Consider the following 21,686-nt stretch of genomic DNA (forward strand, 5'->3'; position numbering starts at 1 on the left):
TGTGCCAGTGCCACGGTGGCTGTGATGGTGGCACAGTGGCTGTGCCATGGTGGCTATGATGGTGCCATGGTGGCTGTGATGGTGCCATGGTGGCTGTGATCTTGGCACAGTGACAGTGCCATGGTGGCAGTGCCATGGTGGCTGTGACGGTGACATGGTGGCTGTGATGGTGGCACAGTGGCTGTGCCATGGTGGCTGTGACTGTGCCTGTCACAGGCTGATGTGGGACCTGCTGAGTACCTCGGCTGCTGCTGTGACCAATGAGGATTTTCTGGGATTCTGGGATGAGGGGGAGAGCAGCTTTGGTGTCGCACCTCCTAAGGCATATGGGATGAGAACATTCACTAGAAGTTGGCAGATTTGCTCTGTTTGCAAGATTTGGCCTCTTGGACCCTGCTGGCCCTGCCAGTTGTGTCCCCAGTGCTCTCCTGTACCTCCCTAAGGAGCTGAAATCCCCCCTGACAGAGATCCCCCCTCTCCCCTCCGTGCATCAGCAGCGTTGGCTTGGGGGGCTCTGCCGCCAAAGTCTGGACAGACAGACTTCCCTCCGTGTCTGGTTTGTGCTTTGCTTTTTTGTGTTTGAAAACGTGCCCGAGGAGGAGCTGCTGCAGTGGCAGAGCCCCGCAGGTGCTCGGTGATGCTCTGGAGCAGCCGAGACATCCCCGGGGGAAGCTGCAGCCCCTGCCAGGGGAGCGCGTCCAGCCACCCTGAGCAGCATCAATCCTGCCGGGAGCGGTGAATCCAAGCATCCCCCGGCCCGACAGGGACCCGGCGAGGCAGGAGAAGCCCCTGGAAGCGAATCCCCCTCGGTTTGAAGCCGTTCAGCAGTGCCGAAAACCACAGCTTTGAGTAATTGTTCAATTACTGCTTATTGAGCGCGGGGGCAGCTCGTTCCCTGTCCCTGCCTTTGGCAGGCGCCCAGGCTGTCTGTGAGCACACAGCTGTGCAGCTATTCCGGTTCTCATTCCCGTTCCCCTTCCCATTCCCGTTCTCATTCCTGTTCCCATTCCTGCTCCCATTCCCGTTCCCATTCCCGTTCCCGTTCCCATTCCCTGCTCTGGGAGCTCGGCTGGGCAGGGCTGGAGCTGTCCCCGTCCCCTGCTCACCCCGGATGGATGGAGCGTGGCAAGGGCACAGAGCTCGCTCCGTGTCATCCCTCTCGCTGGAGATTCTGTGCCCAAATACCAGCTAGCATCACGAACATGGTGGGGGAAAAAAGGAAAAAATATCCCCAAGGGAATCAGGAAGGCTGGAGCTGTCTGGGTGTTTCATGTAGCTGCCATCAGCAGGTAGCGAGCCTCAGCCTGGCAGGTTTTGTGGTTTATTTGGGAAGGATTTTGGCTCTGCTCAGGTTCCAGCTGGCACCGGCTGCTCCCTGGCCATGGCACGGTGCCTCCAGAGCATCCTGCACAGCCTCTGCTGCTCCTCGGGCTGCTGGGAGAGGAAATGCTGCAGACCCGCAGCGCCAGCCCTGCTCCTCACCTTCCTCTGAGCTGTGTCTGGTAGCCAAAGCCATCCCCAGGGAGCCCATCTGGGCCAGCAGCACATTTCTGTAATTCCAACGAGGCAGCAGCCACATTGCTCATGTGTTTGATCCAGGTGGGTTTGCACAGAGGGTGCAGAGCGTTTCTCCGGGCTGAGCTGGAGGGGTGAAGTGGGGTCTCACTGAGCTGAGATTGCAGAGATTTCTGGGGCTTTGTTGGCTATATTCCCCCCTCAGAAAAAAAAAAATTCTGAAGAGTCTTGTTTGCATCCTGCTCCATGATGGGAGAAATTCCTTGAGAGTCTTCTTGGGACAAGAAATGGTTGGATGGGCATGGGAGCAACCTGGTCAAGTGGGAGGGGGTAGGAATGAGATGAGCTTTAAGGTCCCTTCATTTCCCACCCAGCTGAAGTGTGAGGGAAAGGAATGGAGCCGTGCTGAGAGGTTTTTCCCCTCTCCGGAGCCTTATTTATTTGAACACACGCTTCTCATGGCATGAAGTGTCTGATATAAAATAGAGCAAAACCGCCTTGGGGAGCCAAGAAAGGAGCAGGGGGGCTCTGGGCAGGTCCTGGGGCAGGGCTGGCAGCTCCCTCCCTTGGCTGGCCGCTGGATTTTGGGGCTGTCTCAGCTTTCAGGCCGAGCTCAGGGAGTGTCACAGGCTGTGGAGATCAGAGGGGCTGCCTGTGCCCACATGTAAACATCCCATAGATGCAGAATTTGGAGGAGATTTCCATCTCTCCATCCCTGTATGGGTTCATATTTTGTGTTTTCCTCCTTTTTAAGAGAACTGTCCCAGCACTGTGTGGAAATTGCAAGTGTGGAGCAGGGGCTGTGCTCCTCAGTGTCTATTTTAATGCCAGTGAGCTGCAATGTGCTCATCCCAACCTTTCATCCTGCACTGTTATGAACAAACTATTGTGTCTTTTTTTGGGAACTCATCATCTTACAACAAATTGCCTCTAATCTTAGGTTAATAAAGTACAATAAATAACCGAGCGAAGAAAACGAAGTCGCTCAGGCATTATGAAGTGCATAATAGCAGTAATTACATTTCCAAGCAGAGGGTTTGTAACTGAACTTGGATCCTTGTTTGCATGGCCCAGGGGGGTTCAGAGGGAGTGGGGAGAGGGGGGAACTGTGGCTGCCTGTGGAGTTGGAGACCCTTGGAGTGGCCTGGATGGGCTGGCAGCAGGATGTTCAGACAGTGGGGATGATGCTGCAGGTGTGAGGGATGCTCCAGGTGTGAGGGATATTCCAGGTGGGGATGATGCTTGAGGTGGGGATGATGCTCCAGGTGTGAGGGATGCTCCAGATGTGAAGGATGCTGCAGGTGGGGAGGATGCTGCAGGTAGGAATGATGCTCCAGATGTGAGGAATGCTCCAGGTGGGGATGATGCTCCAGGTGGGAAGGATGCCCAGCCATGGCAGCAGGGAGGGGACACTTTGGACACCCCATCCTGGCTGAGCTGCTGCAGAGGCAGAGCTGTCACGGTGTGTTCTGGGGTGGTAAAAATGCAGACAGAGTTCTGCTAGATTTTTATTTCTAGTTAACTTCCTGACAATGAAATTAAAGGGTACGTTTTACATGATATCATCTCCTTCCCTCGGCTGGAAATGGAGTAGGAGCTTTGATACTTTGGGATGGTGCTGCTGCCTGGGAAGAGCCATCCCTCATTCACCTGTGGGGCGTTGGAGTCACCTGCAGAGTGGGACCCCCACAAAGATCTGGGGCTCAGCCTTGGCAGGTTATCTGCACAGGAACGTGTTCCTTCCACATTCTTTCATTTCTTCGTCTCTTGGCAGTGTTAAACACCCTGTTCCCCCCAGTCAAGAAGTGGCTTTTTGTTGCTGTGTTGTTTTTCCAGCGTTCCTTCCTCCTGCAGCCATCAGGATGGATGAATACGTGGGTTACTTCATCATAAAAAGTTAGATCTAATAATTTAGTCCTTTTATCCATCAGCAATTACAGTCATCATCTCGAGGTGGGCCACAGCTCTACAGATCACTGAACCATCTGTCTGGTGACAGAGATTTATTTTGCTGTTTGTTGCTTTGATACGAGACAAATGTCTGGCAGAGGAATCGTGCTCCCTGAAGTCTCCAGCTCCTCAAGGCACTTAATCCTCAGGGACTCTGATGAATGGGGTGCTCAGCCAGCTCCCAGCACTTCCTGGGCATTTTTAATAAGGAGAAGGAGCAATTATCTTGTGTGCAGCGTTGTGAGCAGTTGTGACAGCTGATTTATGCCCTGGCACAGAAGGATGATTTGCCGAGTCTGGCTCTGGAAACGATTAATTTTAACACGTGTAAAGGCTGGGCTTTGAGGCTCTGCATTAAGGCTGTTTGCTCCTCGTGCTGATGAGCCAGGGCTTGTAAATTCTCCTGTCCCTGCAGCGGGGCCTGGGCTCCCTTCTCGTGGTGACCACGAGCCAGGAGTGGGGCAAAGCCCCTCTGGCCACCTCCCCACCCCTCAGGCCAGCTGGAATGAGGCACCCCAGAGGAATGAGGATCACATAAAACCCTTTCCCAATTTGCTGCCCGATCAGCTGAGCATGAACACTCGGTAAATATTTATCTCTCCGTGTCAGAGCGGGGAGCAGCTGCTTCCCAATAAATCAGGATCCGGTGGCAGAGCTCGGCCGGTCCTGGCACCTGCGGGACGGCAAGGACTGTCACCGGGAAATCTGGGGAACACGCCTGATTAATGAGGGCTCCGTGACCTTCTGCGAGCAGTTAAAAATGGAGTAATAACAGGAGCACTTCCTTAGGACTGGCTGAATGGAAGCGATTGCTAATTAACTCCTTCATGGGCGGGCAGTGACGAGCAGGTTTTGTCTCGCTCAGCCGAGAGCCGAGGCAGGAGGAGCCGCTGGCGTTTCAGGGCTCTCAGCAGGATCAGCGCGATTTAGGGTGATGAATAATGAGTTTGCAAAGGGCTGCGGGGTTTATAAAGTGCCACGAGAGGCGGTGGCGGATGAGCTGAGCTGGGACCCGTTCTGGCCTCATTCTCTTCATCCAGGATCCCATCCATGATCCCAGATCCCTGGGAGGAGCCCCCAGCCTCGGGGAGGTTTCCTGCCATCCCCACGGCCGTGGGCATCCATCCAGCCGGGATGTGGGGCTGCCAGGGGGCTGCGGGTGGGCTCGGTGGGAGGCAGGAGAAGCCAAGGAAGGTGCGGGTGGGACATTCCCAGATTCACCTGCTGCTCCTCCCTGCCCCATTCTGTGAAGGGCCCTGGCAGGTGACTCTGCCCTGGCACCGTCCCACGAGTCACCACCAGTGGCCCTGGATGCCAGGCGATGTTTGGAGTTGGTTGTCAGCTCCTCCTGGGTTTTTCTGGAATGACCAAGCGTGGTATCTTAGCAACAAAGGGAAATTTTCTCCTCTTAGAGCGGAATTGTTTTTTAACAGCTTCGATGCTGAATGAACACTTTGATGCTGAGTGTTTGACACGCTGGGGACATCGGGGACATTGTCCTGGCCACCTCCTGCTCTGCTGCAGCCGGGTGGCTGGAGCAGATAAAACTGGAGGAGGCTGCTCCAAGGGCGCTGCTTTTCCGGGAGATTTTGGGGTTTTTGAAGTGTGTGTGGAAGGAGAAGTTTGTAACTCTGTTGTCAGCTGGGTGTGTGTGAACCAAAGCCAAGTCCTGGGGCCACCCCCAGCAGAGCTGGCCCCGGGGCTCAATTCTGCTGCTTTGGTGGCCCCTTCTGCTGCTTTGGTGGCCCCTGGGGCTCCCGGCTGCTGGTGCTGCTGATTTGGGGCTGCGGGAAGAGCCGGGAGCCCCTGGCTGAGCCTGGAGTCACTGTGGGATGTCATTGGGGTCACCCGGCTGCCGTGGGGGGACAGGGGGGTCCTGCCCTGCCCTGCCACCCCACTGACGATCCCCCCCGGGGACTTTCCCCGCAGGGTGCAGGTCGAGTTCTACGTGAATGAAAACACCTTCAAGGAGCGGCTGAAGCTCTTCTTCATCAAAAACCAGCGATCGAGTGAGTGCCGAGAGCTCTGTCCCGTGGGATGAGAAGCCATTGCCATCTGCTGGTGGCTTTGTCCCCGCGTGTCCCCAACCCGGGGCTGCTGCCACCCCTTGGCCCCTTTTTTTTGGGTGTTTTTTGGTCAGCTTGGTTTGGGGGATGCTTTGCACGGGGAGGAGAGGATGCTCCTGCCACCTCACCTCCCTGGGGACAGGCACAGCGTGACAAAGAGCTGGGTGCTTGTCCCTGGGTGTCAGGGAGCAAATGTCCCCATCACCAAGCTGGCTGAGCTGCCCTGAGGCTGTGGGGACAGCCAGGGCCGGCTGTGAGTTACCCACTCCTGCTCCAGCCATCGGGATTAGTCTCCACTTGACTAATGGTGTTTTTATTTTCTTTCTATGAGATGTCATTAGCTGTCTGGAGGGGGGCCTGCTCGTTAATTTATAAATTCACATTTTCTTTTCCTGCCTCCATCCTGTTTGTTGTCTGGTTAAAAAACTGGAGCGCAGCACAACAGGGTGCCCGGGGGGAAGTTTTTAATGAAAATGTGATGAATTTCTCACTTGTAATTTGAGTAATAACCCCATGAACTGGCTGGGGAGGCAGAGTGGATAAAGCAGCAGCTTTTCCTCGCCATCCCTGCTCCTGTAATGTGGTCAGTGCTGGTGTGGGTGCCTGCTGATGAGGGGGATACACTCCAGCAGCTCCTCGCTTGTGTCTCACATCTATTGGGGTCAGCAAGGAGCTGACTCATCATTATTTATTTTTCCTGTGTCTGTGGCACTGGGCAGGACACGTGGAGCCCTGGGCGGTGCTGCTGCAGCTCCCTGGGGGATCAGGGGGCTCCTGTGCTGTGCAAAACCTGTGGGGCTGTGCCCAGCATGCCCAGGGGGTTTGGGGGCCCATGGGGTGCTGGGGAATTCTGCCCCATCCCTGCTCCCCTCCACCCCAGGCCTGAGGATCCGGCTCTTCAACTTCTCCCTGAAGCTGCTGACGTGCCTGCTGTACATCGTGCGTGTCCTGCTGGACAACCCCGAGGAGGGCATTGGCTGGTGAGTGTCCCCGAGCCCCCAGCCCAGCCCAGGCAGGGCTCAGTGTGGGTGCAGCACGTGTGAGGATGGGTTTGAATTGGTACTTTAACAAAACTGCCCAGGCTGGAGGCTCCTGCTCCCTGCTCAAACCCCGTGGATGGCTGTGGGCGTTTCTAATGGCATGGTCATGTTCATTTCTAAATTCTGTCTGACTCTGTCAGGGGCTCAGCGTGGCCTTCAGACACAGCAAGAGCTCAGTGACTCCAGGGCATCACCATGCAAATATTTTCTGAAGGCCAGTGCCCTTGAAGACATTAACACTAAATCCCATTTGAGAGGCAAATATGTTGTGCTGTGTGGATCCTTGAGGTGATGGATGATGCCCCACATCAGCTTTGCTGGGTTTCAGTATAAGCCTATTTTTAATGTGTCCTTGCTTCGTTTAGCTCATGTACAATGGGGTTTTTGTTTGTTTTTTTTTTTTTTCCCCAAGAGCTTGGAGAATTGGTGATTTGATTTTCTCCTTGTAAAGGCTGCAGACTACCAAGTACATCTGCACGTTCTGAAAGTGCTTTCAGACCTGTGAGGATGAAGCAGGACACGGATGCTCATCCTTGAGAGGTTTAGCTCAGCTGCAGCTCAGGGAATTCCATTTTCCTGAGGGGGTGAGGCAGCAGCCAGGCTGGCCAGCAGGAGCACAGCCCTCCCAACGAGGCAGGGAGAGCTTGGCTCGGTGCTGCCTGCCTGGCAGGATGCTGGGGGCCCAGCCAGCCTTGTCCCAGAAGCTGCAGCTCAGCAATTTTTGCTAATTGTAACCTGGTAATTCCCAGTTCCCAACTCCCTGTGTTCTGCACTGTGCCAGGGAGAATCAGCATTCCACAGCATCTCTGGTAGGGACTGATAAATAAAACCTGAGGGGTTTTATCCTCCAGTAATGAGATGTTCAAAGCTGCCTGGGTGAGACTTTTCCTGTGCAAAGCCCTGTAGGAATCCATGGAAATGTTGTTCTGTGCTCCCCCAGCCGTGAGGGCACCTCGTGATCCCGGGGAGTCAATCCCAGTGTCCCTGTTCCCCACTGACTGCTTTTCCCTGCTCTTTCTTTCCAGCTGGGAATGCGAAAAGCAGAATTACACAGCGTTCAACCAGTCCACCAACATAAACTGGTGAGTGGGGCACTGCTCCAGAGCTTTGGGTCAGCTCTGCCAGGATGTGGGAGCAGAGGGATGGAGGCTGCTGAGCTGGCACCTCCATGTCTTGGTTTTGGGGCTGCTGGAGGGATGTGGAGCAGCATCCCAGAATCAAATCCATTGGGAGGTGCCAGTGGCTGCACCTTTGGGAATGGATTATTTCCAGTGCAGGGGCTGGAACAGCAGCTCCTGAATCAGTGATGACCTTGGTTTGCATTCAGTGAGGGGGTAAAAACCCTGAGAGCTGGGAGAACCCACGGCTCAGATCCCCTCCGGGCTCTCTCTGCAGGTCACACATCTTTTGGGTGGACAGGAAAACCCCGCTGTGGGCAGTGCAGGTGAGCGGCCCTTGGTGGGTGTGCAGGAGCCCAGAGGAGCTGGGCTGGGAGCTCTGTCCCCCCTGTGACACCCCCAGGGGCTCCCCGGGCCAGGGGGGTGCTCGGTGAGCTCTGATCCACCTCCAGCACCTGGAGAGAGCCCTGGGAGCCTCCCCTGTGTGTCCCTGCAGGTCAGCATCGCTCTCATCAGCTTCCTGGAGACCATGCTGCTCATCTATCTCAGCTACAAGGTGAGAGCCCGGCTCGGGAGGGCTCAGCTGCCTCTGCCCCCCGGCAGGAATTGATTTCTCCAGCTCGGGGCTGTCCGGAGCCCGCAGCATCCCGGGAGGATGTTTTGTCTCTCCTCAGCCGGCTCTGGATGTTTTCCTTTCTCATTCCCCCTCGGGCTGCTGGATAAGCGTTGTGCAGTGCAGAATATTTTTCTTTTTGTGCTTTCTCAGAAATTCAGACCTGTTTAACGCAGGTTTTTAGTGTCAGGCTGACACATCCCGACTTTCCTGAGCTCGGCAGGGTGACTCTGTCTCCAAGCCAGACAACGAGAGGCACAAGCTGACTCCTTTGGACCAAAGCCCCTTAAAATGGGCAGAAAAAGTGACCTTAACAAATGGCATCTTCCCAGGGAGCAGGGGAGGGCTGGCAGCAGAGCCCCAGAGCCTGCACCACCCCCTGCTCTGAGTGCCAGGTCTGTAGCTGTCACTGTCACTCTCCATCCTTGAATGAAATGGTGTTGTCCCCCAGTTCTGGGTGGCAGCAGTGACAGACAGAGGGATGTCGTGGCTGTGGAGAGGACTGAGGAGTTTGGGAACATTTCCCACCCCCAGAGTGTCTGCCACCACCACTGCACCTCTCCTGGTTCTGTATTTCCCTCATCCAGCAGGGTCTGAGGCACAGTGTGGTGGTTTTAATTGACCTTTGGCAAGTTTTTAACCTTATTTAATTCTCCTTTGGTTTTAATTCCTCAGGGGAACATCTGGGAACAGATTTTTCGCATTTCCTTCATCCTGGAGATGATCAACACGGTGCCATTCATCATCACGGTGAGTCTGTCCTGGTGACATTTGAAAGCAGCTCTGAGTGTAGTAAGTGCTGTATTTTGGTGGTGAAATCAAGAAAAATGGGTGTCTGGCCAAGTGGTATCTAAGGCTGGCAGGAAATTTTTCCTTCAATATTTGACAATATAATGACTTTCTCTGGAGTATTATCCCAAAATCCATCCTCCCTTTCCAGCTGCTCTGCTGCAGCCAGGGAAGCAGGGCCATGTTTGGTGGCAGCTTCTGCTCAACTTGGATTTGGATCCTTCCACACAAGAAGGATTGGCCGTTTATAACTCTATTTTTTAGAAGAGTGTGGATTTTTCTGTGAATAACCCTTTTTTTTTTTGGTAGATATTCTGGCCTCCTTTGCGGAATCTGTTCATTCCTGTGTTTCTGAACTGCTGGCTGGCCAAGTACGCCCTGGAGAACATGATTGTGAGTGATCCCTTTTGTCCAGCTCCTCGGGGATGTGGAGGGCAGCAGGACTGGCAGGGAACCCTTTGCTGCCCCCAGATCTGGGGCAGGATTTGGGGCTTGATGTGTGCAGCCGTGCCTGGGAATGCCAGGCTGGGAATGCCAGGCTGGCACCAGGAATCCCTCAGTGTCTGAACCACGGTGACAGGGGTGGTCAGGAGTGAGGTGTTCCAGCCATCCCCCTGTTCCCACTGGAGCTGGGAATGCTGCAGCAGATCCCAGACCTGCTGATGGGAATGCACATCCCTTCCCGGGGGCAAAATCCAGCCTTGACCTTCACTGGGGAGGGAGGGCATTGCTGGGGCCAGCGAGGCAGCAGTTGGTGCTTGGAGGGGACTTTTCCCTCGGGCTCTGGGAGCTGCTGGGAGCCCTCCCCTCTCCCCTCTGTCCCCAGAACGATCTGCACCGAGCCATCCAAAGGACACAGTCAGCAATGTTTAACCAGGTGCTCATCCTGATCTGCACCCTCCTGTGTCTCGTTTTCACGGGGTGAGTGTTGCTCTCCTTTTCTCTAAACCCCCTTCCTGATCCTGGGAATCCAGCTGTGCCCACCCCGGGAATCCAGCTGTGCCCATCTGATCCGGCTGGCAGAGCTGGGCTCTGGCAGGGCTCACACCTTCCCCTGCTTTGCTTCATCCCCCAACACACTGAACGCTGCCGGGGGTTTCTAAGCCAGACTAATGATCCTTAATGAGCCTTTTTCTGGGGTTTGAACAGGGAGTTGTTAGTGGGGATGAGGGTGTTGTCAGAGGGAGCTGGGGGCTGTGAGTGTCAGAGCAGGGACTGCAGCTTCCCCCAGGGGCAGCTGTGGGATGGCTCATTCACCAGAACCCATCGAACTCCCGGGGTCCAGCCCAGCTCTTCCTCCCACACAAGTCACAGCTCCTGAGCTCATTTGTGTAATTGTCCAGCGGGGCTCCCGCTAATTACCTGGGCCCTTTACCCTGCATATTGCCATCATCAAGGGTGTTCCTCTGGGCAGGGGAGCAGAGCTCATCACTGGCTATTTAGCTCTGAATTAGGCTTTGAATTCTCCTCTGGCTCCCTTGGTCTGGGTTTGAGGCATATTACACCATTAAGTTGCTGAATGGAGAGGAAATGAGGCTTTTAGGCTCATGAGTTTTTGGCAATAAAGACGATGCTCTGATGTGGATGACTAATGGTGTTTCAGAGCTCAGTGGTGCTCCCAGCCCTGCTGCTGGGTGAATTTGGGGGGAGTTACAATTCGGGCCCAGGAAGGCTTGGGTGACACTTGTGTTTAGCAGGATGGTGCCCTGTGTCCCGGGCAGGCCAGCCCCTGCTGTGATGGGGCTTTTCCCTTCCAGGACCTGCGGCATCCAGCATTTAGAAAGAGCAGGTGAGAAGCTCTCCCTCTTCAAGTCCTTCTATTTCTGCATCGTCACCTTTTCCACCGTGGGCTACGGAGATGTGACACCAAAGATTTGGCCTTCCCAGCTCCTCGTGGTGATCATGATCTGCGTGGCCCTGGTGGTGCTGCCGCTCCAGGTTAGGGTGGGGAGGGACTCGGAGCCCTTCCCAGGGCAGCCCTGCCGATGGGGACATCAGCTCCGTGCCCTCTGCAGTTCGAGGAGCTCGTCTACCTGTGGATGGAGCGGCAGAAGTCGGGAGGGAATTACAGCCGGCACCGAGCGCAGACGGAGAAGCACGTGGTGCTCTGCGTCAGCTCCCTCAAAATCGACCTCCTCATGGACTTCCTCAACGAGTTCTACGCCCACCCACGCCTGCAGGTGGGCACCGGGCTGCTGGCACACGCTGCTGGGTCACTGCTGGGCTCCCCTACTGTTGGGGAAGATGAAAATGGAAAGCCTTGTAAATATGATTGCCTGGCAAAAGATTTTGAGAAAATGGAAACTATAAGCGAGATCGAAATGAAAGCCAAACAACTAGAAAACAATAGTATGGCCAGCTGAAAGTAATCCCCCCTTGACTGAACTATCCCCTCTGCTTGCAGACAGGTCCAAAGGGCAGAGAAGACCCTACTAGCTTGGTAAAGAGGGTCCAAAGTGTAACACAGTGTGGTAATGTAGTGATTCTTATAGGCTGTATGTAAATGCTATAGGATTTGTATCTTGTATTAGATTGGTGAGTGAAAATTAGAATATTCCACACAGAAGATTTATTGTGTTGTAACGGGAACCTCGCTCTCTTACCTCTCTTACTTTACTCTCCTCTCTTACCACCCTTACCCCTCTCACCTCTTACCCCCTGCCCTCTCTTTACTCCTTTTCCTCTTGCCCTCCTGTTCTCACAGCCTGCTCTGAGCTGGCAGCTCCAAGCAGGGCCCTTTCACCCACACCCTATGCAATAAACCCTAAGCTCCAAAACCTGCCTTTAGAGGTCTCTCAGTCCCGACTGTCGGACCAGCAGCTCCTACACCCTACCCATGGTGGTGTCTGTCTCTTGCAGGATTACTACGTGGTGATCCTGTGCCCCACAGAGATGGACATCCAGGTGCGGCGGGTGCTGCAGATCCCCCTGTGGTCCCAGAGGGTCATTTACCTGCAGGGCTCTGCGCTCAAGGACCAGGACCTCATGAGAGCCAAGTGAGCAGAGGGACACACTGCACGTCCCCAGAGAGGAATGTCACCCCAGTGTGCCCCTGCTGGGCCTGGGGAGGGCTGGCAGTGGCGTGGCTGGGATGGGCAGTGCCCGGGGTTGTGGGTCTGTGCAATTCATGGGGTTGTCACTGTTGAGGTGGGCACGACACTCGAATTGACACTCTACATTTCAGAAGGCTGATACCTGTTTATTACAACAGCATGCTGTCTTTTATACCCTCTACAGAGTTTACACTTTGTAAAAGTGTAAACTTTGAACATTTTGTTCATTGTTTACAATAGATCAACATAATTGGTGTCAAACCATCTCCACCTCTGTTTCTCACAATTTTTTTCTAAAAATACTTTTCCCAGCTGCAGGCTTTCTTTCTCACTTATCTCCTTCTTCTCTTCTCAGTCTCCAGGCCAACGGCCCTGATAGGATTCCTTTCAGAAATAACCCTTATTGATTAACCCTCTGTGGCCCACAGGCCAGCTGTAAGCCTCTCCACATGGGGTCACTGCTCTCTCTTGGCAGGATGGACAATGGAGAAGCTTGCTTCATTCTCAGCAGCCGAAACGAGGTGGACAGGACAGCAGCGGTGAGCCCAGCCTGAGGGTGGGGATGGGGCGTTTTTGAGGCAGAAGGGACTGGGGTGATGTTGATCTCACCTGTGCCCAGCAAAGGAGGGTGCTGGGAAGGGGCTGAGTGCCATGGAGAGCCTTGGGGGTGGCACAGAGATGTGCAGCAGCACGCTGGTGGCTGAGCCCCTGTGGGCTCACCTTTCTTCTGCTGGGTTTCAGGGAGCAGCAGGGGCAGGAGAAGCCCTTGCTGTGCATCTCCAGGGTGGCTGGGGGCTTTGCAGTTCACCCCAGGTGTAGAAGCCTTGGGGAAAATAAACCATCAGCCAAGTAGTTCTTGTTGCTCTTGTCCCTGTCCAGGACCACCAGACCATCCTGAGGGCCTGGGCTGTCAAAGACTTTGCTCCAAACTGTCCTCTCTACGTCCAGATCTTAAAGCCAGAAAATAAATTCCATGTCAAGTTTGCTGGTGAGTTGGAGCAGCTGCACAGCAGCTCTCGGTCAGCTGAGAGCCCTCCTGGATTGGCAGGAGGAGGAAATGCCCAGTGCCCAACCCCACCCCAAAATGGGCCCACATTCCTGGGCACTGCCAGCCAGGGAACCCACCTGTCCCCCTCTCCTCTGTGATGGTCCCCTCTGCCTTTCAGATCACGTTGTGTGTGAAGAGGAGTGCAAATACGCCATGCTGGCACTGAACTGCGTCTGCCCTGCCACCTCCACCCTCATCACGCTGCTGGTGCACACCTCCCGTGGCCAGTGAGTGCTGTCCCTGCGTGTCCCCGTGTGTCCCTGCCCGTCCCCGTGTGTCCCTGCCCATCCCTGCCCATCTCTGCCCCAGCCTGAGCCTGGAAGGACGGCAGAGCTGAGGCCTCTGAGCTCAGGGGGAGAGGGTTGGGGTCTGGGGAGCACAGTGGGATCAGTGACCCCCATCCAGGTCAAGAGCAAAAGCCCAGATTGTAAGGGGAGCACACCAGTGCAGTTGGGCTGAGCAATGCCAGCTTTCCAGATAGAAATAAAATAGAGAGATAAAAATATCTTTTTTTTTTGGCACGATCCTGATGGCAGGAAGGTGAATTCACAGCACAAGCAGCCCCAGACCCTGCAGGGTTTTTTTGGTGGGTATATATCCAGCATGGCTGGAAGGAGCTCTGCCAGCACAGGAGAGCAGTGGTGTGTGCCTTGTACTCCTTGGCCAGTCAGAGATGTCTGAATTTTGGGTAAAGTGCCATCAAAACAGTTATGAAACATCCTTGCCAGATGCCTCTCGCCCCATGCTCGGAGCTGTTTGCCAACACGGGCTCTGAACCCTCCCTCTGCACTCTGCAGGAGCCCTCGTTCAATAAAAAGGCACTTAAATCCCAAAATGAAAACGAGCTCATCCCCAGAGCGGTGGCGATGTGTCACTGTCACCTCCCTGCCCTCAGGCTCCAGGGATTATTGGTGCTCTGCCCTGGGATCTGCCTGGAGTTCTGGGATTTGTGCCAGAACCGGGGGTCCCGTGCAAGAACCGGGGATCCCATCCCAGAACCAGGGGTCCCATTCCAGCCTCAGAATTTCCATCCCAGCACCAAAGGGTCCCATCCCTGCTCCAGGGGGTCCCATCCCAGAACCAGGGGGTCCCATCCCAGCCCTGGTGGGTCCCTCCTGATGCTGTTGCTGTGGTTGCAGGGAGGGCCAGGAGTCCCCGGAGCAGTGGCAGAGGATGTACGGGCGCTGCTCGGGCAATGAGGTCTATCACATCCGCATGGGGGACAGCAAATTCTTCATGGAGTACGAGGGCAAGAGCTTCACCTACGCTGCCTTCCACGCACACAAGAAGTGAGGAAAGGGGGAGATGGGCAGGGGGTTGATGGGCAGGGGGATCTGCGTGCCCCAGGGTCAGGGCTGGGGCTGAGTGCTCTGCGAGCTCCTGTGTGCAGGGACAATGTCCCGGAGGGGTTTTTGTCCAGCCGGGAATGCCCAGCCCCGTGCTCCCGGCTCAGGTACGGCGTCTGCCTGATCGGTATCCGGAGGGAGGAGAACAAAAGCATCCTGCTGAACCCCGGCCCGCGGCACATCATGGCAGCGTCGGACACCTGCTTCTACATCAACATCACCAAGGAGGAGAACTCTGCCTTCATCTTCAAGCAGGAGGAGAAGCAGAAGAAGAAAGGATTTGCGGGCAGCTACGACGGCCCCTCCCGCCTGCCCGTGCACAGCATCATCGCCAGCATGGGTGAGTCTGGGGGCAGCAGGAGCCCGCACACCCCACTCCAGCACCTTCCCCACCTTTGGGTTCGTTTCCTCTCTCACGTTTGGTTTGTTTTGTGTTTTGCACGCTCTTTTTCCGTGCCGCCCCCTCTCCACTAAAAACCCCCCTGCATCCTCTGCCCCAGTCATCTCACCAGTAAAATACACATTTCCTTGCACGCCGGGTGCTCTCAGCAAGCTCGAATATCATTATTAAACCTCGTGATGTCCATTATCATTAAGGGTATTTGCATAAATGCCCCAAGCCTGGATTTAGCCCTCAGTTATTTCCAAGGCTGGAAGAAGAAATGCCGTGGGGCACATCCTAAATCACATTTATGATTCCCAAGCCGAGGAAGAGTGTAGTTTTCTCTGCAGCGAGCGGTGCATTTGTGCAAGTGAAAAATACCATGAGTCATTACTTCCCTCTTGTATCTGGGGAGAACAAGTTTTGGAGGAGCTGAGCCACACGAGCACATTATATTTCAGGCAAATAATTTATGTGTTTGTACTCCTGAGCAGCGATTTGCATAGATTATCCCCCAGCAAGCCGCAGAGCACTTTGCTGAGCACAGTTCTCACACGGCTCCTGCACGGGGGACCTTTGGCAGAGGTGATGAGAGGGACAGAAATGACGTGAGTGCCAGCAGGGCAGTGATGTTTGGCAAGGCCAACGCCTGGGCTCTGCTTCTTGGGCCACTCCATCAATGTGTTTGATTTTTGGAAGCTGCTGGAGGACAGGATGAGGAGGTCTCTCTTGTCCCCTGTTGGATTTTAGGGAAAATTCCTTCCCAGAAAAGGTTGTGAAGCATTGGCACAGTGGTGGAATCACCATCCCTGGAGGGATTTAAATGATGTGTAGGTGTGGCATTTGGGAACATGATTTGGTGGCAGGTAGAGAGTGCTGGGTTGGATTTAATGATCTTAGAGGACTTTTCGGGCCTCTGGGATTCTGAAATTCTAAAACCTGGAGCTGATCAGGAGGGATGTGGGAGGTGGATGAAGGCACTGCTGCCTGCCTGCCTCTCCATGGGGCAAAGGGACATCCACAGGAAGGGCAGTGCCCGGGCAGGTGTGGCTCCTTACCTGGCTGGTGTCCCCCAGAGCCCGTGAGGAGCCATGGGCAGGGCTTGGCCTGCAGGATTCTCATCTCAGACATCCATCAGCATGGTAAAACCTCCAGCAGAGCCCTCAGAGAGCAGCAGGTGTGTGGTTCAGGTGGCCATGGAGCTGTGAGGGGAATGGAGAGGGGACAGACCCCAGGGGAGATGCTGCACACAGCAGTGCCCAGGTGGAGCTCACTGTGGGGGCTTTCCCTGCACCCCCTGTGCCCGGGAATGCTGGAGCACCAGCTGGGCTGTCTCATCCCTGTGCAGAGCTGGAGTGTAAGAGTGAGCAGGGTTTTTGCACCACTCATTAGTGGTTTGTCATCAGCCTCGTCTGTTTCTGTTCAGAGCCAGGATTATTAGAAAGGTGACGGAGATGGATTCTCATGTTCAGGCTTGGATGTTTATTATATTTTATCAGAGAATTACAGAAAGCACAGCAGCACTTCCAGCTCCTTGCTAGAAGTAGGGAAAATGGATCCAGCTGAGCCTGATTCAAGGCCTTTTAAAGCTAAACAGACCAATAAGAGTTTTACACCTCTATTATTTATACTTTTGACCCAATAATAGATTCCCATGACCTTTAGAGTGACTTTCAACTGACCAATCCAAAGGTAACTACCTAAGTTCTGTGAAGAAGAAGGAAGAGAAGAAGATGAACAAGAAGAAAGACACCACCCAAAATTCTCCAGCTTGTCCCATAGCTACCACTACACATAAAAACCTCAAATTTAAAACCCATCGCCCAGTGAAAATACACACATCTAACTCGGTACACATTTATGATTTCTAACTCATTATTCATATTTACAAATCTTCTCCAAGGTTCCAGCTCCAGAGCAGTGTTTTCCAGGGGGTCTGTGCCTGGAAGCACAGAACGCTCCAAAAACTCCAGATTCCTGAGATCCAACACTGGAGGACAGGAGGCTTCTCTGACATTTCCCCCCCTCCCTTAGAGCGTGTTTGCTGTGCTCCAGGTACAGTGGCCATGGACCTGCAGAACACCGAGTGCCGCCCTGCCAACAGCAGCAAACTGGCCCTGCCGGCCGAGAACGGCTCGGGCACACGGCGGCCCAGCATCGCCCCCGTGCTGGAGCTGGCTGACACCTCCTCCCTGCTGCCCTGCGACCTCCTCAGCGACCAGTCCGAGGATGAGATGACGCAGTCGGACGAGGAAGGCTCGGCGGTTGTGGAGTGAGTGGCTCTCTGCTGTGGTTGCTGCGGTGCAAAGAGGGAGAAAGGACAGCAACACAAACACGGATATTCTGTATTTAAAGTGTGTTACGTGCAGCCAGGACAGGACAGAGCTCATTGGATAATTGGGAAAAACATCCTTGGGACAGCACCTCAGGATGTATCCCACGGGAAAGACACGAGGTGTTAATCTTTATAATTCATTCCACTCTGTTTTTTTCTATATTATCACCCTGGGAGACTTCCTCCCTAACTGAAGCTGCAGTCAACTTGTCAGCCTGGGAATGGAGCTGAGAGTCAGGAGAAATTCAGGCCTGAAAATAATTTCCAAGCTGTAATTCCCCAGCTCTGTGAATGTGTGTGTCCACACTCTGTTGATAGAGATCTTCTCTGGTTCATTCCAGTTAAATCCAGTTTGATTCAGTTGCTTCTGGTTCGTTGTGGTTACACCCAGTTTGTTCCAGTTTTCAGAGGCACTGGGATCACATGACATCCATGTGTTTGATTTTTGGAAGCTTCTGGAGGACATGATGAGGAAATCTCTCTTTTGGATATTAGGAAAAATTCGGGGGGAGCTCAGTGGTGCCTGGGGATGCTCAGGCTCAGCCCCTCTTGGCTTTTCCACTCTGTCCCTACATCTTTACAATCTCATGGCCCTTTGCATAGCAAAAAGTGCTCCTAAATATGTATATTCAAGGAATTCCCAGCTGCTGCAGGAGAGTTTTGCAGGGCATTTTCTGGTGTTGCTGTTGAACGTTTTCCCCAGCACCTGAGGGCTGGATAAATGGAAAGCTCTCCTTGTTTCCTCACACAGATTTCTCTCTGCTGCAGGTACGTGAAGGGCTACCCCCCAAACTCACCCTACATCGGGAGCTCCCCGACCCTGTGCCACCTCCTGCCTGAGAAAGCCCCGTTCTGCTGCCTGAGGCTGGACAAGGTGTGGAGGGGCTGTGGGGCTGCCTGGGGCTGAACCCCCCCATGTGGAGGGAGCAGAAACCCTCTCTAAGTCCCTGGAAGGGGCCCCATGGAAGATGATACCTTAAAGATAAGAAATTGCTTGCTTAGAGTGACCAATACCAAGACGTATTTTGTCCCCCCCCTTGTAGACCCCTGGGTTATCTTTCTGTGACATTAGTGGTTCATTTTCCTCTTATATTATTGGTTACTTTCTCCCCTAAAGCCCTTTGTAGATTGGTTAGTTATAGAATTCCCTTGGTAATTGGTGCAAAATGTAAAACCCTTAAACTCTATAAAAGACCCCTTAGAAACCCCACCCAGTGGATTTGCCAGACTGGAAGGACTCCCTTCATAGAAGAAATAAATTCTATGGGACTTTCCTGTTGGCACTTCTCTATCTCTATCCCTGCTGGCTCGAGAGGCACTTTGTGAGCCCGAATTCTATCCGGGCAAGGCTTGCAAAGATGCCTCGTTGCCGAGAACTGCCTGGGCAGTTCTGGGGCCTCACGGAGGCTCCCCATCACCAGCAACACCCCCGGGCTGTGTGCACTGACCCCTGCTCTGTCCCACGCCCAGGGCTGCAAACACAACAGCTTTGAGGACGCCAAAGCCTACGGCTTCAAGAACAAACTGATCATCGTTTCTGCAGAGACAGCCGGGAACGGGCTCTACAACTTCATCGTCCCGCTGCGCGCGTACTACCGCTCCCGCAAGGAGCTCAACCCCATCGTGCTGCTGCTGGACAACAAGCAAGTACTTTAGCACGGGTGTTCTGCCTCCCACAGAGCCCTCCCTGCCTCTCCACGGGCATCTGCAGGGTGGGAGTGCGAGCGGTGTCACTGCTGGGTGGTGGCATTGCTGGCCGGCCCTGGGGTTTTGTGTCTGTCTGTGCTGCATGGACGTGCTGAACCACCTCGCTCTCTGTGGCTCTCCCCCCAGGCCTGAGCACCACTTCCTGGAGGCCATCTGCTGTTTCCCCATGGTTTACTACATGGAGGGCACCATTGACAAGTAGGTGTTGCCACGTGTGGCTCTCGTGCCTCAATTGTTGCATTCACCCCAGCCCAGATTTTTCAGTCGCCCCACGAGAAGCCCCAGGGTTGGTAGCATAGAGCTGAGCCCAGCTTGGGCTTCTTGAGTTGTCAACCCCTCCCTGGGAGAGGGGAGCAGGTGAAGAGCAGGTTGGGAGCAGCCTGGGCTCGCCGTGGAACCCCTGTGCTGCTTCCCTGTGTCGTTTCCAAGGGCTGACCCTGCGCTCTTCTCTTTGGGAACTGCCCAGCCTGGACAGTTTGCTGCAGTGTGGCATCATCTACGCTGACAACTTGGTGGTGGTGGACAAGGAGAGCACCATGAGTGCCGAGGAGGACTACATGGCAGATGCCAAGACCATTGTCAACGTCCAGACCATGTTCAGGTGAGGGACGAGACCAGGAAGGGTGACAGTGCCTGGGGTGGTGGCTACGGACAGGGGGACACATCTGGCACTGGGTTTGCTGGAGGAAGCAGCATGCAATCAGCTATTTCTGACCTCAGACAGGACAGGGATGACTTCCTCAGGCTTTAAGTCCTCTGAGACAGCTGCAGGACATCAGATCCCTTTCCATTGCAGGCTCTTCCCCAGCCTCAGCATTATCACGGAGCTGACCCACCCCTCCAACATGAGATTCATGCAGTTCAGAGCAAAGGACAGCTACTCTCTGGCCCTTTCCAAGCTAGAAAAGGTAAGAGGAGGTCGTTCCCTGCATTGGGGTCTGGGAACTCAACACTGACAGTGACTGACTGCATTTGAGCTCCTCGAAGTCCTGTGCTTTTCCCATGTCCAGAAAACCAAATCATGTCTCATGCATTTCTGTGGAGGAAAACAAAAAATCCTCTTTTTCTACAGTGCAAAGATGCTGCCCTGGTTTCCTCCTGCCACACCCCCCAGAAACATGCCACCTGTGCCCTCCCATTGTCATGAGTCCTCCAAGTTTCTGTGCAGTCTGAGCTCAAACTTGCCCTTCTTCTTGCAGAGAGAGCGAGAGAATGGCTCCAACCTGGCCTTCATGTTCCGGCTGCCCTTCGCAGCAGGGAGGGTCTTCAGCATCAGCATGTTGGACACGCTGCTCTACCAGGTGAGACACAGCCCTGCAGCTGTGGCCTCCCCTTGGCATGCCCCAGGGAACATCTGAGCAAACCTTTCCCTGGTTTTGTGCCCAAATGTCTCGGCAGTCGTTCGTGAAGGATTACATGATCACCATCACTCGGCTGCTGCTGGGCCTCGACACCACGCCGGGCTCTGGGTACCTGTGTGCGGTACGTGCCAAGTCCCATGGGGTGAAACCCATGGGGTGTCCTGGGTCTGGTGGCATCTGTCACCCTGTGCACGGGGTGAGGGTTCCCCTCTTCTGCAAAATCAAGGGGGGAGCAGCATTGCCAGGTCATTGTTCCCCTTCATTTTGGGGAACCTCAGTGCTACCAAGAGCTGCCAAGGACCAGACTCCCAGTTTGGAAGGCTGAGGTCAGAAATTGCCTCTGGTTTTGGTTTTTTTTGTGGAGTCCAGCTGACTTTTGGGATTGCTGTGGATGAGCTGGGGTGAGGGTCAGGAGCAGCCTGAGGTGCACAGGGGGGGTCAGGTTTGTGCTCTGCTCCTCAGATGAAGATCACTGAGGATGACCTGTGGATCAGGACGTACGGGCGCCTCTTCCAGAAGCTCTGCTCCTCCAGCGCCGAGATTCCCATCGGGATTTACAGGACGGAGTCGCACATGTTCGCCACCTCCGAGGTAGGGGCATGGTAGGGGGAGCTGGGAAGGGGCTCTGGTGGTCCCAGCCAAGGTGGGATCCAGGAGAGTGTTGGTCCCTGGAGCACCTCAGAAGGGGAGAATAAGGGAAGGGGGATTAATTTTTGTGTTTATTTCGTTAGTGTGGCTGCACTGGGTGGTGCTGGATACGCTGGGTCAGGGTCAGTGCCCATCTCTCTGGGCAGTGCTGGATGTTGTTGGCACTGGGGGCATTTGGGAGCAGGGTGGGCACAGCAGGGCTGCCCCTTTGCTGGACTCACCCTCGGTTTTGCCTTCCTTCCTTGTGCCCTGCTGCAGCCCCACGACATCAGAGCACAGGTGAGTGCTGCTCGTGTCCCGCCACCCTCGGGCTCTGCCTCCCTGGCCCCTCACCCTGTGGCTGATCCCTGGGCTGGCTCTGGCCACCAAGAGCCCTCCTGTGCTTGGTGCCAGCTCTCGGGCCAGTGCCAGCACAGCACTGCCTGTCCCCATGGAAGGGAGATTCTGGCTGAGCCTCAGTGCTCCGGGGAAAAGTCCTCAGTGCCCTGATGTAATTAACTGGGATAAGGAGCAAGGAGGGAGCCAGGATCCCTTTTAAATACCTTCAGTTTTCAACTTTGTAAGGAAGCAGTGATGGGGAGCTGAAAGTTGACATTTAATTAAATGTAACCCAGCTCCTTGAGATGCTTTAAAAGGCTTTATTAATAAATTCCTGCTCACCAGTGGGGATTGCTGGGTCAGACATGGCAGCACAGAAGAGGGAAGAGAGGGAGAT

The 21,686-nt window shown here is 54.5% G+C and overlaps 1 protein-coding gene across 3 annotated transcripts in view; it reads left to right on the top strand.

The window, feature by feature from the left end:
- KCNT1 (potassium sodium-activated channel subfamily T member 1) overlaps positions 1-21,686 on the top strand; it is a 65,632-nt gene that overhangs the window by 35,238 nt on the left and 8,708 nt on the right. For all 3 annotated transcript variants that reach the window (XM_088177559.1, XM_088177560.1, XM_014880124.2), the window contains 26 exons: positions 5,395-5,474; positions 6,412-6,511; positions 7,597-7,653; positions 7,967-8,015; positions 8,186-8,245; positions 8,978-9,052; positions 9,401-9,484; positions 9,918-10,012; positions 10,849-11,029; positions 11,107-11,271; positions 11,951-12,087; positions 12,620-12,683; positions 13,024-13,132; positions 13,311-13,419; positions 14,332-14,481; positions 14,646-14,878; positions 16,976-17,192; positions 18,024-18,129; positions 18,726-18,898; positions 19,089-19,160; positions 19,429-19,563; positions 19,759-19,870; positions 20,162-20,263; positions 20,361-20,444; positions 20,786-20,914; positions 21,230-21,250. In XM_088177559.1, the coding sequence (XP_088033685.1) occupies positions 5,395-5,474; positions 6,412-6,511; positions 7,597-7,653; positions 7,967-8,015; positions 8,186-8,245; positions 8,978-9,052; positions 9,401-9,484; positions 9,918-10,012; positions 10,849-11,029; positions 11,107-11,271; positions 11,951-12,087; positions 12,620-12,683; positions 13,024-13,132; positions 13,311-13,419; positions 14,332-14,481; positions 14,646-14,878; positions 16,976-17,192; positions 18,024-18,129; positions 18,726-18,898; positions 19,089-19,160; positions 19,429-19,563; positions 19,759-19,870; positions 20,162-20,263; positions 20,361-20,444; positions 20,786-20,914; positions 21,230-21,250 (2,899 nt within the window). The remainder of the gene's footprint in view (positions 1-5,394; positions 5,475-6,411; positions 6,512-7,596; positions 7,654-7,966; positions 8,016-8,185; positions 8,246-8,977; positions 9,053-9,400; positions 9,485-9,917; positions 10,013-10,848; positions 11,030-11,106; positions 11,272-11,950; positions 12,088-12,619; positions 12,684-13,023; positions 13,133-13,310; positions 13,420-14,331; positions 14,482-14,645; positions 14,879-16,975; positions 17,193-18,023; positions 18,130-18,725; positions 18,899-19,088; positions 19,161-19,428; positions 19,564-19,758; positions 19,871-20,161; positions 20,264-20,360; positions 20,445-20,785; positions 20,915-21,229; positions 21,251-21,686) is intronic.

This window comes from Sturnus vulgaris, chromosome 22 (assembly GCF_052056855.1).
Source record: "Sturnus vulgaris isolate bStuVul1 chromosome 22, bStuVul1.hap1, whole genome shotgun sequence".
NCBI classification, from domain to species: domain Eukaryota; kingdom Metazoa; phylum Chordata; class Aves; order Passeriformes; family Sturnidae; genus Sturnus; species Sturnus vulgaris.